The sequence below is a fragment of the Phalacrocorax carbo genome, chromosome 12, assembly GCF_963921805.1.
Source record: "Phalacrocorax carbo chromosome 12, bPhaCar2.1, whole genome shotgun sequence".
Lineage (NCBI taxonomy): Eukaryota > Metazoa > Chordata > Aves > Suliformes > Phalacrocoracidae > Phalacrocorax > Phalacrocorax carbo.
In genome coordinates, this window is record NC_087524.1 from 14,253,425 (window position 1) to 14,274,985 (window position 21,561).

The 21,561-nt window shown below is 40.5% G+C and overlaps 1 protein-coding gene across 4 annotated transcripts in view; it reads right to left on the minus strand.

The window, feature by feature from the left end:
• Positions 1–21,561, minus strand: part of ABLIM1 (actin binding LIM protein 1) — a 225,415-nt gene that overhangs the window by 144,688 nt on the left and 59,166 nt on the right. The window contains exon 1 of one of the 4 annotated variants that reach the window (XM_064464220.1): positions 19,484–19,651. The exons of the other annotated variants lie outside the window; for them this stretch is intronic. Within the exon in view, the coding sequence (XP_064320290.1) occupies positions 19,484–19,523 (40 nt within the window). The 5' untranslated portion in view covers positions 19,524–19,651. Of the gene's footprint in view, positions 1–19,483; positions 19,652–21,561 lie in introns of those variants that run through there. 4 annotated transcript variants of the gene reach the window in all.

Genomic DNA, 21,561 nt, shown 5'->3' on the forward strand with positions numbered 1-21,561 from the left:
GAACACCACTAGCAGGTAAGACCAAAGATTAAAATAGGATTTTTTTTTTCCATCTGTGCCTTCCTTCCTTCTGTCCAGGTAACAACAGGGACTGGTGTTAAAGAAACTGCAGTCCTCAGGGTGATCTTGGATGCTCCTTGGTACTAAGAACGGAAAATAACAACGGGGCACAAAACAGTGCCTATTTGTTTCCAGAGCTGGGAGCTCTAGCTTTCTTGCCATAACACAGCAAGGAAACCCTACTGATGCAAGCAAGCTGATGTGTGGGAACTTAGATGTAAAACAGTGGGCAAAGATTCAAATGTTAATGCTGCAGCTAGTATTTTATAATTGGACCTTTTATTTCAAATCTGTAAAGCCTATTGCTCTCAAGAACACCCTACCTCTGTGTCTTATCGCCACGTCGATCACTTGGACCCCTCCTTCCCTCAATCACACACAGAAAAATCAGACCTTCTTTTCCCCAGACCCCCATTCCTCATAGAATAGAGTGGAATAGACTATTTCAGTTGGAAGGGATATTTACAACGATATCATCTAGTCCAACCGCCTCACTGATTCAGGGCTCACCAGGTTAAAGCATATTACTAAGGGCATTGTCAAACACTGACAGGCTTAGGGCACTGACCACCTCTCTAAGAAGCCTGTTCCAGTGTCTGACCACGCCCTCAGTAAATAAATGCTTCCTAATGTCCAGTCTAAACTTCCCCTGGCACTTTGAACAACCATTCCCACATGTCCTATCACTGGATACCAGCGAGAAGAGCTCAGCACCTCCCCCTCCACTTCCCCTCCTCAGGAAGCTGTAGAAAGCAACAGAATCATTTAGGTTGGAAAAGACCTTTAAGATTATCAATGCCAACCAAGTCCACCACTAAACCATCTCAATAAGCACCAGTCTACACGTCTTTAAATACCTCCAGGGATGGCGACTCCACCACTTCCTTGGGCAGCCTGTTCCAGTGCTTCACAGTCCTTTCAGTGAAGAAATTTTTTCCCAATTTCCAATCTAAACCTCCCCTGGTGCAACTTGACGCCATTTCTTCTCATCATCACTACAACCTCCTTTCAGGTAGCTGTAGAGAGCAATAAGGTCTCCTCTGTGCCCTCTTTTCTCCAGGCTAAACCACCCCAGTCCTCTCAGCCTCTCCGCATAAGACTTGTTCTCCAGACCCTTCACCACCTTTGTCGCCCTTCCCTGGACACACTCCAGCAACTCAATGTCCTTGCAATGAGGGGCCCAAAACTGAACACAGCATTCGAAGTGCAGCCTCACCAGTGGTACAGGGGCACTATCACCTCCCTGCTCCTGCTGGCCACACTACTGATACAAGCCAGGATGCTGTTGGCTTTCTTGGCTACCTGGGCACACTGCCAGCTCATGTTCAGCTGGCTGTTGACCAACACCCCCAGGTCTTTCTCCACCAGGCAGCCCTCCAGCCACTCTTCCCCAAGGCCATAGCATCGCATGGGGTTGTTGTGACCCAAGTGCAGGACCCAGCACTAAGCCTTGTTGAACCCCATACAGTTGGCATCAGTCCATCGACCCAGCCTGTCCAGATCCCTCTGCAGAGCCTTCCTACGCTCAAGCAGAACAACACTCCCACCCAACTTGATGTCATCTGCAAACTTACTGAGGGTGCACTTGATCCCCTCATCCAGATCATTGATAAAGATATTAAACAGATCTGGCCCCAATACCAAGCCCTGGAGACTTGTGACTGGCCACCATCTGGATATAACTCTATTCACCACAACTCTTTGGGCTCAGCTATCCAGCCAGTTTGTAACCCAGTGAGGAGTAAATAAGGTCTCAGTGCTTCATAAATTTTCCTGCACTGGTCCAGTCTGCTCCCTGGCTCACCACTGAGCTGTTTTCATGCTCTCTGGATTTTCTTTTCATCCTTTTTCATCCTCTCAGGTTCCTTATGTCTTCCTTTACATCCAACTGATCCAACACAAGCAGCCATTCTCACAAACCCTACTTTAAATTAAGACTGTTACATAAACAGTTACTAAACTCATAAAGGAGGTTGGTTAGATAATACGGTATGTATCTCCTTTCCCTCAGGTGTATACCACTGTCACATCCAAAAAGTAATCAGTTTGGAAGGCTGCATAAGGTGCGATCTGTACAAGCAACAGTTGACAGCGTCTCATATAAAAGGCAACATCACACAGTTCCAAGCCACTTTTCTCTTTAAAATTCCTCTCCTCTTTTGCAAACAACTTTCAACTTTTGCTAGTGCTGAATATCAGACATTTTTCCATAGAATCCTTTGTATTGGAGTCTAGCCTCCAGAGAAAGCAAGCCACATGCTGAACCAGGCCTTCTAGGCTAAGAGAGATTTTGTTGCAGCAAACCACGTAGCCAGCAACCCCTCTCATGGGAAGGAGTCCCTTACCACCTCCCTAGAAATGGGAGGGAAGGTGGTTTATCAGTCTTTGGCCAAATGAACTCAAGGGAGATGCAAAATGAGGGTCCTTTCAGTGATTCAAAGCCTCTTTTGAACTCCCTTTGGGTTTTTTTTAAGCTTTCTTCAATTTTTAGATTACTTTTAACTGTCAGTATCGTGACAACATTTAACCTGATGAGGCAAGTTTAACCTCTAACATTCCCCTTATGAAGGGGATGGAATTTCACGATACGAGTACTAAGTAAAAGCAAGTCACGAGTTAAATCAGTGAGACTCAAAAGACTCACTTCCTGAACATTAAATAGCTCTGCACTTGTTCATAACTCCCGACCTTCCAAAATCCTAAAATATGGGCCTTTCCTGCTGGTTATGATTCTACTTATGAGCATCATGGAAAATATTTAGTGAGTCTCCAAATGCTTTGAACAGGGTGATTTCTACTCTCTGTTTGTAAAGCCAAATACAGACCGCACACTGTCTTTCCGCAGGGTATATAAGCTGCTAAATCTTGTAGTACTTGAGGCACCATAATCCCCAAGCAGGCACATGGCCTGAGAGACAGACTCATGCGTTTTGTGTCTTAAGGTCACACACAACTTTTACAACCAGGCCGTTTCCAGTAACCATTCCATTATTTTTGTTCTAAGTGGGTGAGGCTGTGATTCTGATTGTTGTAGTTTAAGTAAAGCTGAGACACCAGACACCTTGTGACCTTTCAGCTAGCATTATTTGTGGCACTGGAAAGCAGGACCATGATACCCATCCTATTGAATAGTAGCACCCAAATCATAGGATGAAAGGAAGAAAAGCTCCAGTGGTTTTGCGCATTATCTATTGCAGCATAATGCTAATCAGAACCTGTCCCACTGTCTTTGTGACTGCTTACAAATGAGTGAAGAACTGCAAAATTGCAGGTTTCTAGATTGATTTAAGCCCCATACAAATTAGAAGAAAACTGCACCTGTGCAAAAACGTGGCTCTTAGCCTGCTACAATGGCAAATACTTTCTTTGGAGTCCTGCATGGATTGATCATATAGCTCATCACTACTCATTCAATTAATTTTCTATCCTAAATTGTGATTTATAAAAATGCTTAAATGGTCTGTAGAATTTTCCTCCAGAATACCAACATGAAACACTAGGGGCTGGCAAGGCAGAATGATAGTTGCTTTTTCTAGTTCACAGCCATATTATATATTTGCCTCATGTTTTAGCAACATCTTAGTTGAAAGTTTAGTTTTAAAATAATTGATTACTCAGAAGCAGCAACTATCTGAAACAGCGTATGGGTTTTGGCCCGCATTATTCTTACAGTGTGAAGTTCATTGGGTACAGAGCTGACTATCAAAAAGCTACTTGCACAGAATAAAAAGGGTTATCTGGCACTGAAGAAATTTGAAAGCAGATCTTTGAAAAATATTTGCCTACCACATACAATCACTCAGCATTAACATTTTGAGGAACTACGCAGAGTGGCAAGTATGTAGCAGTGTTCTTGGTCTGCTAAGTACAGGCAAAATTCCAGCCCATAAGCAGTTTGGGTTATCAAAACTGAGGTCCATAAAGCAAGTCTTAGAAGAGAATATCTCTGAAATTTATCTGAAAACTTCAGATTAATGTTGATAGCCAATTTCATAGATTAGAGTTTCCATAAAGCAGTTTTTTTAATCTTTAATGGATTATAACAAATCAATTAAGCTGATGAATTCCAGATAAGTCCTCCCGCTACTGACAGCTCTATGAAGGAATAAACCAGTGTTCAATATTAATTAAAAACACAAACTAATCTTAGGAACTACTGGGAGGAACAAAAAACATTGTTATGACTCTGGACATATACTCATGTTATGCTACATGTTGAATATATTTCCCAATTTTTCAGGGGTTATAGTACAATTAGAAAACTAAAAGTAAAAAGGATAAGCAAAGGCACGGGCTGGCTACTGCACAAAGAGCATCTAAATAAATTATAACTGCTTATCCTGGAAAAGGAGGTACTTGGTTAAAAGATACAACAGAAGGCTAATAAACTCACAAATGACAAGAAAGTGAACACAGAATGACTTTTAATCACCTCTTCCAATTCAAAAATGAGGCAGCTTCAAATGCAACTATTTGGCAATAGGTTTAAACAAACAAAAGGGAATATAGTTTCTCAAAAACCGTAGGAAAGCACTGGAACACACTGCCACAGGATGTTGTGCTTTCAAGGGCATTTTTCTAGCTCAAGTACTTCTGCAGATTGAGGCCCCCTTTGTCCGAGGATGGTCACATGGAGAGAGCTGCACCTATATCCATCAACTACTTTTGACTATTCAGATTCTAATTTGGCTTTTTATTCTTCTTTCCATCCTCTCTGTCAATGATAAAATATTTCTCCACACCTGAGCACACCTGCTCGGATGTCATGAAGCATCTTGCTGTTGCACAAAAAATAAGCTAACTGGAAAGCAATTTAGTCTACTCACCAACCAAAAATCAAGATCTGATGCCAGTCTTCACTTACCCAGATCCGCAGGAGTGTCATATAACCGCTCACATAAGTAATAGTCATCTGGATTCAAGTAGGGCAGTTGCTTCAGCAAGCTCTGCTTAGGAATGAGATACAAGACCTCTGCAATATCCCCATCCTCAATAATCGACATCCTTTTGACAGAATTTCTGAATTTCACCTTTTCCAGGACCAATTCTTCAGTTTTACTTGATCCACACAGCTTCCCAAAGCTGTTTAAGATGGTGGAGGATGGCATTTCTATTTGGAAGAAGCTAGGGAAAGCAACCTGTAGTGCACGTAGTCAGTCTACTACTCACAGCACACTGCACCTACCAATCCTTCTCTTTTTCTCTTATCCAGCAAAGGAGATTAAGGAAGATATATTTTTAGTGATTATCTTCAAGAGATTACGACAGTATGCTTGATCAGGTGACTGCCATCTAAAACTATTGTAATCAGTTGCAACTCATCCCTGGGAATGCAAAAATTGGAAGCAAAACCATAAAGAGTATCTGAAAATCAGATTAATATCCAGGACAAGAGGAGGAACATAACTGAAGTATATAAGAGGATTAGTTTAAAATCAAAAAACCTTGCTGCGTCAAAAATCTTTTTATCGAAGAATCATCATCATAAGATACAAATGCACATCTGTGCATTTAATCTACCATGCCCCTGTTCCATGCCAGGTCTCTACGTGTGCTATGGCAAAAAGGTTATAGTAAAGGTAGAACATGTTGGTCCTCCTTTTTGAGGAATGTACAAAGGCTGGTTAGCACTAAGCAGATTTCTTGGGAGAAATCCTTTCTGCAGCTTTCATTGCCTGTTCCACACAAAAGCACTTAAGGATTGGTTCGCTTGTGCTCTTCCTCTCCACTTTCCTGCGTGGCTGACAGGAGAAGCTTTGCAGATACTGTGCCAACCCTTCCTGCTTCGCTTACAAGAAGTATTTATATTAATCCAATTCTAGTGACTTGCTAATCTAATCATCTAATGACTATTTCTCCCTGGGTAAAAGCAGAGTTAATCATCAACGGGACACTGGAAAGTCACAGGAAATTCCAAAGTGAAAGATTAAAAAAAAACCCAAACCCTAACTTAAAACAACATTTATGATTTGTAAGAGAAAGTTACAGGTAGACCCCAGACCAGGACCTGCTCAGAGACAACTTCAGATTCTTTGCTTGGCCAGACTCCCACAGACAACTGCGCAGTGTTTGGCCCAGGCTTTCAACTCTCCTTGACACAGAGAAGTTAGCTACAGCTGCAAAATGATCTCATGTAATAATTGCACTGCTTACTGTAAGGCTTTTGCTAAATTAGAAGGTGAAAAACACCCTACCGGTAGGCTTACTGAGCACAGTGAGAAACTGTCATTTAATTCTAACCTCAAAACCCAGAGTTCAAGTACTATCTACAGATGGGACAGGCTTTGAATAGAAGAGTGCTTTATTTACTATATTAAAGAGAAAATATCTCACAAATCCAGGCTTTGATCATGATTATTACACACCTCCTATGAGATCAATTTGGTTTTATATTTCAAGCATTATGACTTCCATGTTACCTTGAAAATAAGCCCGAAATCACTGTTCCCCTGAAACAGCCATTCTCCTGGATTTTATAATGAGTCGCGGACACAGTGGGGCAAAGCCAGAATAAATATGCACCACTGTACTAACTTTAACGGGATGATGCTGACGTATATTTGAGGAAGAGCTGGCTCAATAAATATAGCAATTTGAGTTCTGCCTTATAGTATCTTCTATCAGATCAGAGATCTCAGAAAATGCTGTGTTTTAAGTATTTCCCCTAGGAAACGAAGCTTTGCAGCAATTTGTCAATCTCTCCCAGATTTCACAACTTACTGACCTGCACACCACAGCCACTCAGTGGAAAAAGATCTTCTGGAACTGCAAAAGCTTCTACCATTTCAGCTGAAGGTGGATCACCATTCTGTGCTTAAAGCAGAGGGATGTCTCACAGGAGACGGCTGGATGCGCTCTTACACAAGTATCTCTCAGCTTGGGATAGGATAAGAGTATCATTTGTTGCTGGATAATTGGTGAAGGATGTTGACATCTGACAACAGCAGTGCCAGCTATCCAGCCTCACCAACACCTCGAGGTGGACTTTGCCCTTTGAGGTAGGTGAGGCAAAAAACACACATTGCCCTGGCGTTAACTCTGCTGCGGACGTTAATCCTCCGAAAGCACAAAGGTGAGCTCTACGGTAACTTTAAACTGTTGGAACATTTGCTACAGTTGGCTGCCTAAATGCTAGAAGCTTGTCCTTCGTTCGAGTTTGAATGCACTGGTTTAAGACTGACTCCCAGTTTTATGTTGTAGCCATGCTGATTCCAACCTTCCACCTATATACAATACACCTCAACAGTCTTTACACCTCCTATTGTGCAGCAGTAGTCAGAAGAAACTGCAGTATTCTCCCACACAATCAAATACCATATAAGCTCTATAAAGCCTCTATCGATTCTTTTAATTTGCAGTTTGCCCAGAAGAGTTGAAACTAAAAGTGATACAGGTGAAGTGGCAGAGCAAAGGCACGAGAGGCTGAACCCACTTTCACCCATGCAGGGATCTGCTCCTGCGCTTGGCAGGCATGACTTCTGCTGGTAGAACTCCTCCACCATTAGTGTGGGAGGCAGCAGAGATCAGTGCCCGTTTTCCACAGTATCTCCACTACAGGAGCAGTCAGCCTGTGACCACTGCTGAAGAGTTCGACGTTATTTCAAAGGCCGAAGTGCAATCCAGCCTCCTTCCACCACCAAGACACATGGGGTTGGCGGGGGACCATAGGAACAGCTCAGTTTAGACTAGCATTTTGTGACTCTAACACGTCACTGTAGAAACATCCTGCTTAATTAAAAATGAGGTCCCCCTTCCTCTGAGAGAGACTACTCTAACGGTGCCCCTTTCCAGCCCTGCCTATTGCTTTCATTGTCTGACAACTACAGTCTCCAAGACCACATACTAGCTGCTGCTTATAACACAAAGCAATATGAATTTTTGGTAGTGTTTTTTAAGTACAGGGTATGTCTTTAAGACCCATCCTGTTAATATATGACATAAGATGACAAGAAGTAGAAGTGAGCAAAACAAGATCAGGAAGCATCACAGTGGCTCCTGAGTCAGACGAAGAGCTGTTTGGAGCAGTTGGCTCCCAGGGTCAGATCCTTGTGTCCAAAGTAAAGGACAAGGCCCGACACAGCCATGTACAACACACTGTTACCGAGCACTGGGATTTAGACTTAGCCAGAATCAAAGACAGTGGCAATCTCCTACCATTTAATTGAAGCACTCAATTAAGTGGAAAAGATTGATTTCTAATGTTCTTGCTGAAGAGAAAAGAAAAAGGCAAAAAACACAAGGGCACAACCCTGTTCTTATGTTTCTTGAAACACATTCTCGGGAATCCAGGGTGCCCAACCCAGAACTAGTGTTGACGAAATTTCCTCAAGTATCTGCCACGTAGCAAAATATTTTTAAATCACTGCCAATTCAAAGCCATACCTAGTCCGAGTATTCGGTGCTGAGGGCCCAAGCCTTCAGCTTGAGGCACGGGCACTTTCCAGACTGACAGTTTTCACAAGGGACTGAATATGAGACAGGAACTAGGCAGACTAGCTACTTTAAATATTTTATCTCATTACCAACTTTATATTTTATTTATAAATATTTTCAGCTGTCTCAAGATCATTTCCTATTCAATCCCCTCTGAAATCACCACACCAATTGGCTGCCCCAATGATAGGAATACATATGTTTCATATACAACCAGGAATAGAGGCTGCTGTACTAAGACTACTAGAACAGAAGTAACAACTGCAATCCACAAATTGCACAACAGAATAGCAGGCACTGAATAATAGCAAAAATTAGACACCAAGGGCTAAAAACATCTTCTCAAGCAACAGTGAGGATTAAATTGTCCCTCCAGCTAAGTAAAAGGCAGAAAAGTGTAGTGCACTAATGCTGTCTTTAATTGCTTCTGCCATCAGAATTAAACTTCCTGCAAATATATTTCAGTGTGATTTTATTCTTGTCTTGAAAGCAACAAAAACCCCAACCAAAGGGCCAAGAAACTGAAGTCAGTCATGCTAGTTCACCAAAACCTAGCTGCAAAGAAAAATCAAAATCAAACCACAGTAAGCAAGGTGAAGCAAAACGAAATTTTCCTTTTCCCTCATATAACTTCAGATGGTAACACATTTATTGCACAGGCAGGTAGCCCCAAAAAATGTTTCATGCATCTGTCCAAGGCAACAGGATTATCTTCCTCTCTCATGTAAGAATTCTCAAAGATATTGAGAGTAGAAAAAAAATTTAAAAGGGGACCTTCACATAAATAGACATAGTGCGTGATCATTTGTCATTTATATCAAGAAATATAGTTATCCAAGCAATAGAATAACTAAAAGAGCAAGAGAGAGCAAAAAAGTATTCCAACATTCAAGTTCACACACACACACACAAAAAGGAAACAAAAGCTTTCTACTTGTGGTAAAATTACTCCATACGAGCAGCTTTTTCACTTTTGACACACACAATTTATTTACTCAAGACTGCAGGCTGACGTACAAAACACTCGGCTATTTACTGTAAACTTGAGGAAACACTTCATCCACATAATGGAAACCAAAAAATCCACATACACATCTTTAATTTCTTTACCTAAATTTCCAAAACAGGCAGTCATCTTCTGGGCATACTGACACAAGCCATTCTCACTGTAGGGTTCTTCACCAAGGATCTGTTCACTCATTGCTTCAGAAGGAGCTGCCTTTCTCTGCAAAGTCAACCAACTACTGCTTGCTTGAGACTGATAAGAGAACAGAGCTTCCTCTTCCAATTTATCTCCATTAATAATTCAGGTACTACATAAAATTTGCTGAGCTTTAAAAACCGGTAGTGCAAAGCTACTTTGTGGCTTTTAAAGTAATCATATTTTAGTCCTTAAAAAGTATCTTAGCTTATTATATTCCAATATTTCACAGAAAATATTTTCAAATTGCAACAAAACCCATTCTCGCTGCACAAGGGGAAATATTATTGGGATTATGCTCAAATCAGTGAGACGCTTAAAAATATTCACCCAGCTCAAACCCAGAGCTCAAACCACCACTACTGAGATGTGTTACACTCCAGCAAGCAGACATGGCCACCACTGTAAGAGCACCGCTAGTTCATCATGTATTACCACTTCTCAATGCTATATATCTTCTGGGGACAAAAAAAACCAAAAAAAAGAGCCCAGGTACTAACATCACCATATTTTCTGGTACTTTCTAGCACAATGTGTTTCAGAATAACGAAGGCACCACAGCCAGAAGCAACAGGAAGAGGGTATTTTCTCAGCTCAGTCACTGGAGCATGAACCCCATCGAATCTTGTTATCTTCTCGGGCTGAGAGGAAAATACAGGAGAACTGACTCAGCAGTTCTGCTCCAGGCCAGCTGCAGTGGCCACACACACCTGTCCGTTCTGCTCTTCAGAGACAAAGGCAGAGCACTAGCAGACTAACTAGGGGAGAAAGAGCTTAAGAAAATCCGCTACAAATCACACAATCAATGACACCTACTTAGCTAAATATCTGCAGAATGGCTTTGGCTATACTCTCTTGGCTTCAGTGAAGAATAGGTGTTCCTCGCCCACCACACTTGTTTCTTCTCCATTCACTTAATGCTTGCTGCTCCCTCACTCATATCCCCTAGTGAAAAAATATTTAGTAGAGATCGTATCATGACTGCTGATGTCCATACTAAGCACAGCTACTACTAAGTAGACACTTTAAAGAGATCCCTAGTACATCTAGGTCTAAATTCTACTCACAACAGATTGAAAAGCCTAGTTACTAATATTTAATGTTACTTTAACAATCTATTGTCTATAAAAGCGTAAGATAAATGTAAAAAAGAACTCAGGGCACTAGTATCTTTTATTGTGCTAAAGGCTACGAAGGATTCACATAGATACGAATTTTACTGTCTGCAGTTATCTACCAAGTTACTTTACTGGTTGCAACCCGCACAAGGTTCTATAAGGTAAGCGGCACTACTGCCTATGGCAGGAGAAATGTAAAGACCACTAAGCCACAGGGCATCTCTGTACTGGCTAAAAAAAGAGTGACTTACTGAAAAGGGTTTTTAGGTTAAAGTGGTATCAAAGGTAAAACGATTTGTGTTGTAACTCAGCTCAGCAGCCCAGTTAAGCACCAGTCTCCCATATAGGCTTGCTATCAAGCTGCCAAGTCAAGATTTTTTCTTCACTATTATAGCTGACATTTGACTAATATTTTGCCAGATTCCATTCAAAAAATGCCTGGTTTTGCAGCACACATGCAAAACACGTAGTGGAGAACTGTTACAAAGTCTGTCAAGTCCATGAAGTCTGTGCATGTCTACATGGAAGGACAGTAGCAAATTCAAGTCTGAATAGGGTGAAGCCACATTACTATCACCTTACACTGCATCGAACATTCTCTTTGAAAACCCACGTGGGGATCTCCCAAGGTGGCACACTGCAAATCGGATCTCAGTTTTATACATTAAAAGCAAGGTTTGCATGCACAAACTATTTTGTTAAACTAATTCAGAAATAAGAAAGCAAGTGTTATTTTATGTATTGATTTCTTCTTGGTGCTCATTCCAAAGCATACATGAAACATCACCTTATCCTTTATTCTTCTGTTACAATTTGCAACCAAGAAAAAACACAAGAGAAAACACAACTGCATTTCTATCTCAGACTTAACTAAGACCACATGGTGACAACTTCCTTTCCCAACTGATGACATTTGCAAAATCTTTCAGCTGAATTAAAGCATTGTGCTCAGCTTCCTGTTATCAACTACGTATGATAACTTTCATGGCACATGAGCCTTTGATAACAAAAGACCAGCTTTGCAGTGCATTGTAAAGCTGGACAGGCAGCATAACAAGCTCTTGGGAATGCTTTTCCCTTTGCTGTACATTCAGAAATTGAATCTGACTCACTTCCCTAAACCCCAGCATCCACCAAGTTTATCCTTTAGTGAAGCAGTGCACATAAAGATTAAACAAACAAAAATATCTAAACAATATGCTTGAGATTACATCTAATCATCTTTTTCTCAGACAAAAGAGAGCAACACCAGCCATTTACCATCATGTGCAATTATTAGCTGGGCTAAAATAGTACACAGAAAAATCAATCACCAAATGAAATATTTAAATGATGTCAGGGGAGAAAAAAAAAGATAATGTCAGTTAGCAAAGTATTGTCTCTTACCTCTGGAAGCCTTAAAGCATTCCTTTCACTCATCAGTTATTGCCCACTGTCAGGGATCACATACACACCCACCAGAAATGAAAGAATGGCTTAAATCAAGTTCTTAACTATATTGTTTCTATATTGAATAACACACTTCCACTAAGAATGCTGCAAATAAATAAACAAATTGTTTTTAAAAAGCATCTATTAAGCTTATCTAAAAGCAAGAAAAAAATAATCTGTAGAACTTCAAATTCGCTAAGCTAAAACAACATACCCTTTCTACATTCCTGTTCTGTGAAACTTGGAAAAAAAAAACCAAAACAACTTTCACTTTCCTTGTAATTCCCAAACTCACCAATTGAAACTGTTTTAAAATCTACCGAAAGACATCTCAAATGATTTTTCTATCTTCTGTAGGAAACTGGTATCTGTGAAGGTTATCCAGTTTCATTTTTAAAATTATTTCTTCTACCAGGTTTAAAGCTAAAGCAGAGATAGACAACTAAATCCCCCACCTGCAATACAAAATGGGCAGTGTCTCTGGAGGCAGAAAGCCGAAAATTCATATAGTCAGAACTGAACCTCCATCTGCCAAAGGAACCAATCTAAGTGGCTTCATCACTCCCTTTCCATCATCTGATCTTCATATAAAATGAATTCTGCAATCAATTCTGGCTACAGCTGTCCTTTAACAAAACAAAACAAAATTACAGTTCCTGAATCTTGAAGCGTCTGTGCTTTCTAACACCTATGCCTAAAGGCATTTTTTCACCGAGGTCTCCATTCCCTTTACCACTGAGCACTGCCATGGCTGGCTACCACCACTACCCAGAAATGAAGTGCAATTTCTGTGGCACTGTACCTGCAATGCCAATTTATTTTCCTGGTAGTGGCCAAAGGCCTCAGGTAGGGTGCCAAACTAAGACCAATGCTAGTGAAGAACGTCACCAACAGCCAGATGAATTACTGCCATATCCAGAACAGCCTGCGGAGGTCCTATTCTACTGTACTTAAATAAGCAGCAAAACTATTTGCTGAAATCCATTTTTAGCATTTAATGCCATCACAACTACCAAAGTATCTGCTTCTATAATAAATTATTCAAATTATCAATAAATAGTGAGACTAATAATAAGACAGTAATACTGGAGGGCTGGAACATTAGCCTGAGATTTGAGAAACATGCAGCCTCTGCTCTCCCACAGACTTGCTGTTCGTCCCTGAACCATTCCCTTAATCTCTTTCATTGCATTTCCCCGTATCACTTCCCCCCCCCCTCACATGGGATTTGTAACAATAGGTACATTAAAGATGGAGGTTTTCAGATTCTACGATAATGGGAACTATAGAAGTACCACAAATTCTAACACTAGGGAGTAACTGGTCAGCATTAAAAAAAGAGGTCAGGTAAAGCATAGCTGAGTGCTTCTCCTTGATCTTAATTACCTTCCAACTTCATTACCATATTTCTTAATGATTTTCCAGTAGATTGCAGCCCTTACTTAACACTAAAAGTGCTCATTTCCCCGGAGAATCATGTTACCAGATAAAGCAAACATAACTAATTCTGTATATCACCTCTGATCTGAAAATTCCATGTTTAGCTATTCTGCCCCAAACAAGCAAAATCACTGCTACTCTGGTTGCTGTGACTAGAAGAGCGCACAGTTATCAGGTTACGACAAAAAGGCATGATTCAACCAAAGGCTATTTACCTTACTTTATCAATTCCAATGTTTATTTTAGACTAACCATGGGGGAAAAAAAAGTCTCTCGCCCTCGACTATTTTCAGACACAAAATAACAGCGTGTGCATTAATGGCTCCGCCCGTTGCATTATTACAAGATGAGGTGGCTCAGCATTTTATGTCCTGGCAGCACAAGGCTGATCTATTGATCTTTAATGTCAAGAACACTGCACTATGTATTCTTACAGCAAAACGAATCCTTTTTGCTTACACGTAGGAAAAAAAACCACTGGATTTGCTGACAACTGATGTAATCTTGTAGGTAGGATATAGTGAGAGCTAGATGAGCTACAGATACAAAACCTGCTGCACCCCCAAGACTGTGTGTGACTGAACAACTGACTCAACAACACAATACAAGTGCTTGCCTATCTCAAAGCTTAAAAATAATCCCACGAGTTCCATGAGGCTGCTCAATACGCTTGAAATTAAAGAGATGCCTAAGCCACTCCAGGGAATAATTAGCAAAAAGGATCCTGGCAGAAGCTGGCAGTCCTTCAGATATTCAGTAGGAAACTGGGTATTTTCATATTCCTCAGTAATGTTTAGGTATCCTTTATTTAAACAGATATTTGAGAAGCAAGTAATACTGTGGAAAAACATTTAAAATTTTTCATTTTCTTCTACATATTTATGGTTATTACTGTGTCACACTTCATCCTGTGATAGCCTGTAAAGAACCACTTAAAGAACAACAATCAAAATAAACAATAAAAAAAAATCAAAACTAAACTGTATTATATAGGGGCCAAGAGCTAGAATGGTTCATTAAAATAGCTCCCCATTGTGTTTCATATCCATTTTGCTTTTCCAGACAATCACAAAGCTAGCTTCAAGTGAGCAAAGCCTCTCAAGATAAATGTAATTCCTCTAATCAGACTTTTTTTTTTACTTTTCCTTTCTTGAACTTTGATATTTTTCTTCCAGCTGAGAGGAGAAACTCTTCGTAACATTCTCTTCACATGTAGACTTCACAGTAACTGAGACTGAAATAAGTTGGGAAGTAGAGAGATCAAAGTTGAAAGCTCAGTGTTCCTTCAATCCGCATATTTGTGTCTTGTACCTTTATAAAGCACTGTGTGTTACAAGCATGACAAAGAAAGCACCGCTCCTCTTGCTATATATTAAAATAAACTGGGTATTATTATGCTCTCTCTTCTGACAAGTCACGTGGTTACAGAAATATACACAGCAACTTTACTCAAACACTGAACAAAGAATTATATTAGAAGAAAGTCTTCTCTAGGTCACTGCAGGACTTCCTGAACATCTTTAACATTCCCCATTCTCTCCTAACAGCCAATCTACTGTAGATGTACAACCAGCACACATGATCATAAGAATTAAGGATTTCTCTTGTTGCATCAAACTCTCAAGGTCTCCAACATCACAGCCATTCTCGGAGCATGGCATAACTCTAAAAGGATAACTTTTGCAGTCATACTGCCCTTTCCTAGCTTCAGTGAAGCCCTAAAAGGGATTCCTTGTTTGTACTATAAGGACTAATTTCAGTACCTACCAGAAGCCAATATAAATTTTGTCAATGTCCATCAAAACTAAGAATAGGAGGTTACCTTTCTAGATAGTGGAAAGTATTGCACTGCTACAGGATGCCAGAAATGACATCAGATCAGTTCATCCACTGCCAACATTCCAACTAAAAGCAGCTTTAAATATGCTGTGTTGGCTAATCTTTGTTTTGTAATTAAATAAATCCTACAGCACTGTTGAACCCTTCCTCTTGTGGTCAGCACTATCTTCTGGTCAAATCAGCTGCGCACACGCACAAGTGATCAAGATGTTAAAAACTAAGAAACTGTCAGTTAAGCAAAATTATGACTCTATGAGCAGCTCACTTCTCACACAGGGATCACATTCTATACAGGCAAAAATGAGGCCTGGACACATCTGAAAATACTTTGGTGGGGCAGATGAAAGACTTGGAAGTTAGCTCAATTTATTCATGACAGAAAACAACACATAACATCCCATATAACTACTAGCATTTGATAAACTGAGGTTTTGGTCCTCTTGGGTCTCATTTTGCCTGTTTTTTTCTTAATGGTTGAGAGGAATCTACTTGAATAAACTCTGTAACCTGGCACCAACAGGAAAGGTAACAGTGTCAGAGAAATGCACCAAGCTTCTAAAGCTGACCAGGACATTACAAAGCAGAGAAACGTGTCCTTGAATTGACGACAGCTACACCTGGGTTTGTTCTTTACCAGTGCCACTCAACACAGAACAGGCTTTTTCTTATGATATTTCCCTGACATGTACAACTTCGTGAAGCTGTGCCTATTAAATCCTATGAGAGTTATTCAAAGATAGTACTAAATCAAGAGTCTTGATCCTGCAGTGGAAGTGGAGGGCATCTGGCATCTAGCAAGCTACAATTCTGAATAGAAGGTAGGAAATACTGGAAAAAAACATTCCAGTGGTATCACAAACTATAGGAATGGTGAACGAGTCAAATGGAATAGCTGCTAAGAATCTAAGACCACTACATAGACTACTTGATTGATATTTACCCCATTACAATTGCAACAACGATTTACAGCAGTACGTCTTCAGCAAGACTTTATTGCTCTTCTCCTGCCACTGCCTGACCAAATGCCATCTGTTGAGGTCATTTGGTTTTGCCAGTTAAGGTCACGAGTGTCGTGAGGTACTAACTAAAGTAATTTTTCCAGGAGATGAACTTCAAACAAAAGTGTGGGGTTTAAATTCTTTTTAAATGAACCATAACCAAAACATAACGTAAAGTCAAGATGTCCCTGGCCATCTTTGAAAGAGAATCTGCTGTTGCATTTTTAGTCATCATCACAGAGTCTCTACACTTCTTGGTACTTAAATTACATTGTGTTGCATCTAGACAGTTCCTCCACAATGGGAGGTCTGATTAAGTTTATTTAGAGCGCAAACAACTACTACTAGTGTGTACTAGGAGGTTTCAACATCCCTTATGGTATTAACACTCTCTACGATTTAGGAATAGTTCTGCAATTGAGAACAGCAAAGCACAACAACAACAAAAATTAAAGAAAGTAGGGAAGCCAGCTAACCTGTCAGGCTATGCTAATAAAAGTTGATTGATGAACTTCTAGCAGCACTGAGCAATATTTTCAGATGAATCAGTTAGAACAGGTGCTGGCCACCACAGGATTTATCAGTAGAGAACCTTATGTTATAAACATATGTTGTGCATATTTTCAGACTGAAACTAGCTGGCAGCTTCCAGTTATTTCCTTTTTAACTATGAATGAATTACAAGATAATGCATTATTTTGTAGTGTTTTTCTGATTGTTTGGTTACCGAGTTTTTTCCACATATTTATGCCTTCTTTGGAATCCAAACCCTCCCAGTACTTTGCCTAGAATCAATCAATTGATTCTGAAGAAGTAAAAAATTTCAGTTCTCCAGCTGCTTCCTGGATTAGCATCAGAATAAGGTCAGGTCTTCCAACTCAAAATAGACAGCTGACAAAAAGAATCAGTGGATCAGTTTTCTAGAATGTGAAAGCCAGCATGTGAAACTGATTAAAAAGTAAAACAAAACAATCTGTTTTCATTACCACATGAAATAACAGTTATCCCCAAACTCTCTATACATTAGATTTCAGAAAGGCTAGACTCTCCACCTCCTCCTAATGCTGGGGAAGAGAAAGAGAAAGTGTGAACACCTACAGCGTAGCGGCGAGAAGTAATCTATCTTCTCTCCTGTGCTCTATCAGTGTGATAGTCAGGAGTCTACCTACTAGGATCCAACACAAGAGGTCACCTGCACTAGCCCAAGCAGGCAGAGGTACAAGCAAGACTTCCCCAAATCACAATATTTCTGCTCAGGAACGGGGACCAGATATTAGCCTAACCTCACTATAATGAATCCCCACGGGACTTGGACAAATGTTCATTTGATCAGTACCTTCACATAGTGATATGGTAGTTTCCCACATCACAACAATATAGAAACTGCTGATTTTAACCAAATGCTATTGTATTGTACGACTGTGGAGATTAATTTGTATTGATGTAATAAATACAAAATAGTATTTTAAAAATAAAATAGTAAAGAAATAGGGAGGGGAAGAGAAGTAAGTTTGCACACCTAATTCAGCACACGTTGAGAGAAACAACAGAAATAGAACTGTTATATCTAGTTCAACATTAGGTTAAGTGTATGGCCTAAAAAGACTAATTAGCAATGGAAAAAATAGCTGTTTGTTGTTGTAGTTTGAGTTGTGTTTTTGTAAAGTGATGTTCTTCATAAAGAAATGTACACAGTTCTTTAATATATGTCTACCTGCACATTTTTTAAGCTTCAGAGCCGTAAATATAGATATCTACGCGAGACGTTATTTTAAGTGACAAATATTGGATTAGACAATGCAAAGAAAAAATAAGACTTTACTTCTTCCAGCTCTAACCCCTGAAGCCAAACGGGTACCCCAAGGGTTTATTTATCTGTCCAAGCAGAACAGAGAAAACAACTACCCACACTTGAGTTACCAAGGCAGCTAAACATATCTTTTATACTTACGCCCCTTCCCCCGCCTTTTTCTGAGATTGTGATATAAAAAAAGATAAATGTTTACTAAGCAAACTAAGATTTGCATGCCTCTTGCATACAAAGAGTATTCACTCTGTATCACTTTGTTGCAACTTACCACCAAAACTGCGCTCAATGTGCCTTTGGTGTTTAGAAGCAAAGTGCTTTGAGCCTCATCCGCTAGTAACTCCTTGCAGGTTGCCACACGCTGGCATTCTGTACTGCAGCCATACCTGCAGCCCCTCCGAACAAGGATAAAGTACCATTCACTACCAAGAGCCACTCGACACCCCGCTGCCTGGCCCTCTGTGCAAACGCAAACAGAAATGACAGACGGTTGCAGGACAGCCAGGAACTTGTAGGTGTGCTCAGTCAGTAAGTCACAGATCGCACGACGTTTCCTCAGCTTAAACGCAAAAGAAAGCTGCCCTCAAAAGCACCCTAAAACAGATCAGTTATCGGCTTTTAATTCAAAGCATTAAGTAACAATACTTTGAACCTTTATGCCACCTGCCACTACAAAACTCTAAAACCTCTTTACAGAGAACCTACCCCACAGCAACAGCGTGCTGTCATCATCTTCACCTAGAAGACAGAGAAACTGCAGAACAGAGCAGTGAAGCACCTCTCACAAAAATACACATGGAGTCAGAGCTGGATAGCAAACCTGTTTAATTCCACCAATTGTGCTCTGCTCCTTATATTAAAAAATCCAGTCCAAGGGAAAAACACATGGGTACATGCACACACTGTTCAGCCACGTAACAAAGTCCACTCTTCATAAAATACAACAGACCAGAAAAGTGTTTAACTGTTAAATCAGTAAAGGAAAAACAAACTAAGAAAAAGAAATTGCTCCACCAAACATCCCAATTCCAGTCCAACAGAACTTTCTCAGTCTGTTTTCCTTCTGTAAATCCAAGAACTAATGTCCTGCAGATGGCTTAACCTATGTAATTTGTCAATAGAGATTTACACAGCACAGCTATAGCCCAGGACAAACCTTTGCCGTTTGCAGAGCTCTGATGTATTTCTAGTTCCATTTGTGCTGTCACGCAGTAATGTTTCTGGACCTCAAAAGCTACAGCCTTTCAGAGTAGAGATGACAAGCTGGAGGAACAACAGAGGCCCTTCAGAGGTGGCTCTCCCTGTGGTTTTACTCCTAGTATTTCCTGGGTTGAACCCTACTAAAGGGAGTGGCCCAAGCAAAATAGGTGTGTCTGTGTTCCCAAACGGTTTAAAGGAAGAGTGAGTATTTTCCTCTAGATGTTCCATTAGTCATCAGGATCGTGGTATGCTGTCTTTCAAACAGTGACATGTTCCAATGTATTGACCACCTCAAAGCAGCTGACAGTATTAATAACTTTCTTTTTCATACAAAAGGATCCTAACCAGCCTCCAAGGTTGACTGCAAACAGACTTGATTTTGTCCTGAGACTGTTTTCTTTCTCTTTTACCCTGCATCTTATCTCCACTCCACTGCTTTTCTTTCATAGCTATATTGTACCTGAACAAAAGAGTAAGAGCCTGTGGGAAGATGAGGATCAAGTGACACTGTCGCCACTTTCCACACGCACATGCAGTAGGGAAAGCCGAGGTCCCAGGCACCTTCCCGAGGTTCCCACAACACCCAACCCACACAGAGGCAATTAGGCTGACCATAAGTGTAGACTTCCAGGCTTTTCCTTCTACGCAGTTGTACATATCCAGAGACAAACTATTCCATGAGCAGCTGAATTAATAAATCTTTTTTTTATGACCGGTTTGCGTCCAACATCCTCAACGCCCATCAGGTTTGCCCTACCTCCATGTAACATCATCTTGGCAATACCATTCCCAGAAATACTTTCAGTTCCTTTCCATTTGTCTGCTTTCCCAGTTCCTCTCCATATCCTTTAAATCCACCCACAGAGCCCTTAAGCTGTCTTCCGTAACTGCTTCAGTATCTTCAGTTTCCACCCATACCTCCTAAGCTGCACACTCTCTTCCTCCACTCTCTCATATTTTCCCTATACCCCAACCACCGGTTAGTACCTTTAAGTTCTGTTTCCCTGAAAGGAGGAGAAAGGGAAGACTGACAGAGCAGGTGTATAGCCCTCATAACCTAGCAAACGAGACTGAAAAGCAGCCAAACACAAGCTGCAGAAGCTGACAACTTGGAACCCGAAGCCCTCTCTAGAACACACTTACTGTACCCTGCACATTACTATGGACTGAGAGGTGCTGCTGTAACAAGAATCCCATTTTAACCTCAAGATTTCACTTTAGATGACAAAAAACCCACTTTCTCCTCTAAACATCTATGAAAAGATGCTAGAAACATACAAAAACTTTTGGGTTCCTGGGCGGGAACTGCTAAATCCAAGCAAATTTTGTCCAGCTACTTTTAATTCCCTGCTTCAAACACTAAATCCTGAATTTCCTGAACTCTTGACTTCATTTTTCCCACAATGAATTGTCATCTTCTCAGCCAGCTAGCTAAAAATATACATTCATGCAGACGCACAGACAAATGTAGACACAGGCACAGAATCTGGTCTCTCTACCTTTATTCTTAGTCTGGCATTCTCCTCCTCTGGCTTTATACATTTTATTTGCTGCCAAATTAAGTGGAGTGCAGGACAGGGCGTTCACTCTGTTTGGACTTAAACGTGCCTGACTGAAAATGATTAGCTCATCAGAAACACTGCTTTCTCTCCACCCCCATTCTTCTTTTTAATAATCAAAGCACTGCACACTTCAATTATCATTACTACCACTCTGATGTGGTAAGCAGATACATATTTTCCTGTTCTAGAGACAAAAAAATTAAAGCGCTATATTCCCAGGAAGTGCTGACCACTAGCATTTACTTATTTTATTTACTCTGCTCCCAGGTACAACTGTGTATTGTGTATCTGTCTCGGGTACAATGGTGAAGAGGAGTTAAGTGGTCCAGAAATAAGTTCTTCTGTCCTCTTTAAGAGACACATTCCTGAATTATGCCAGCGTGATTTCTGCAGTTAACCACATTTACACCTTTTTTGTTTAGGTGAAGAGTTGAAAGGGAAGGAAGATGAGAATGATTCAGTATACATCTAC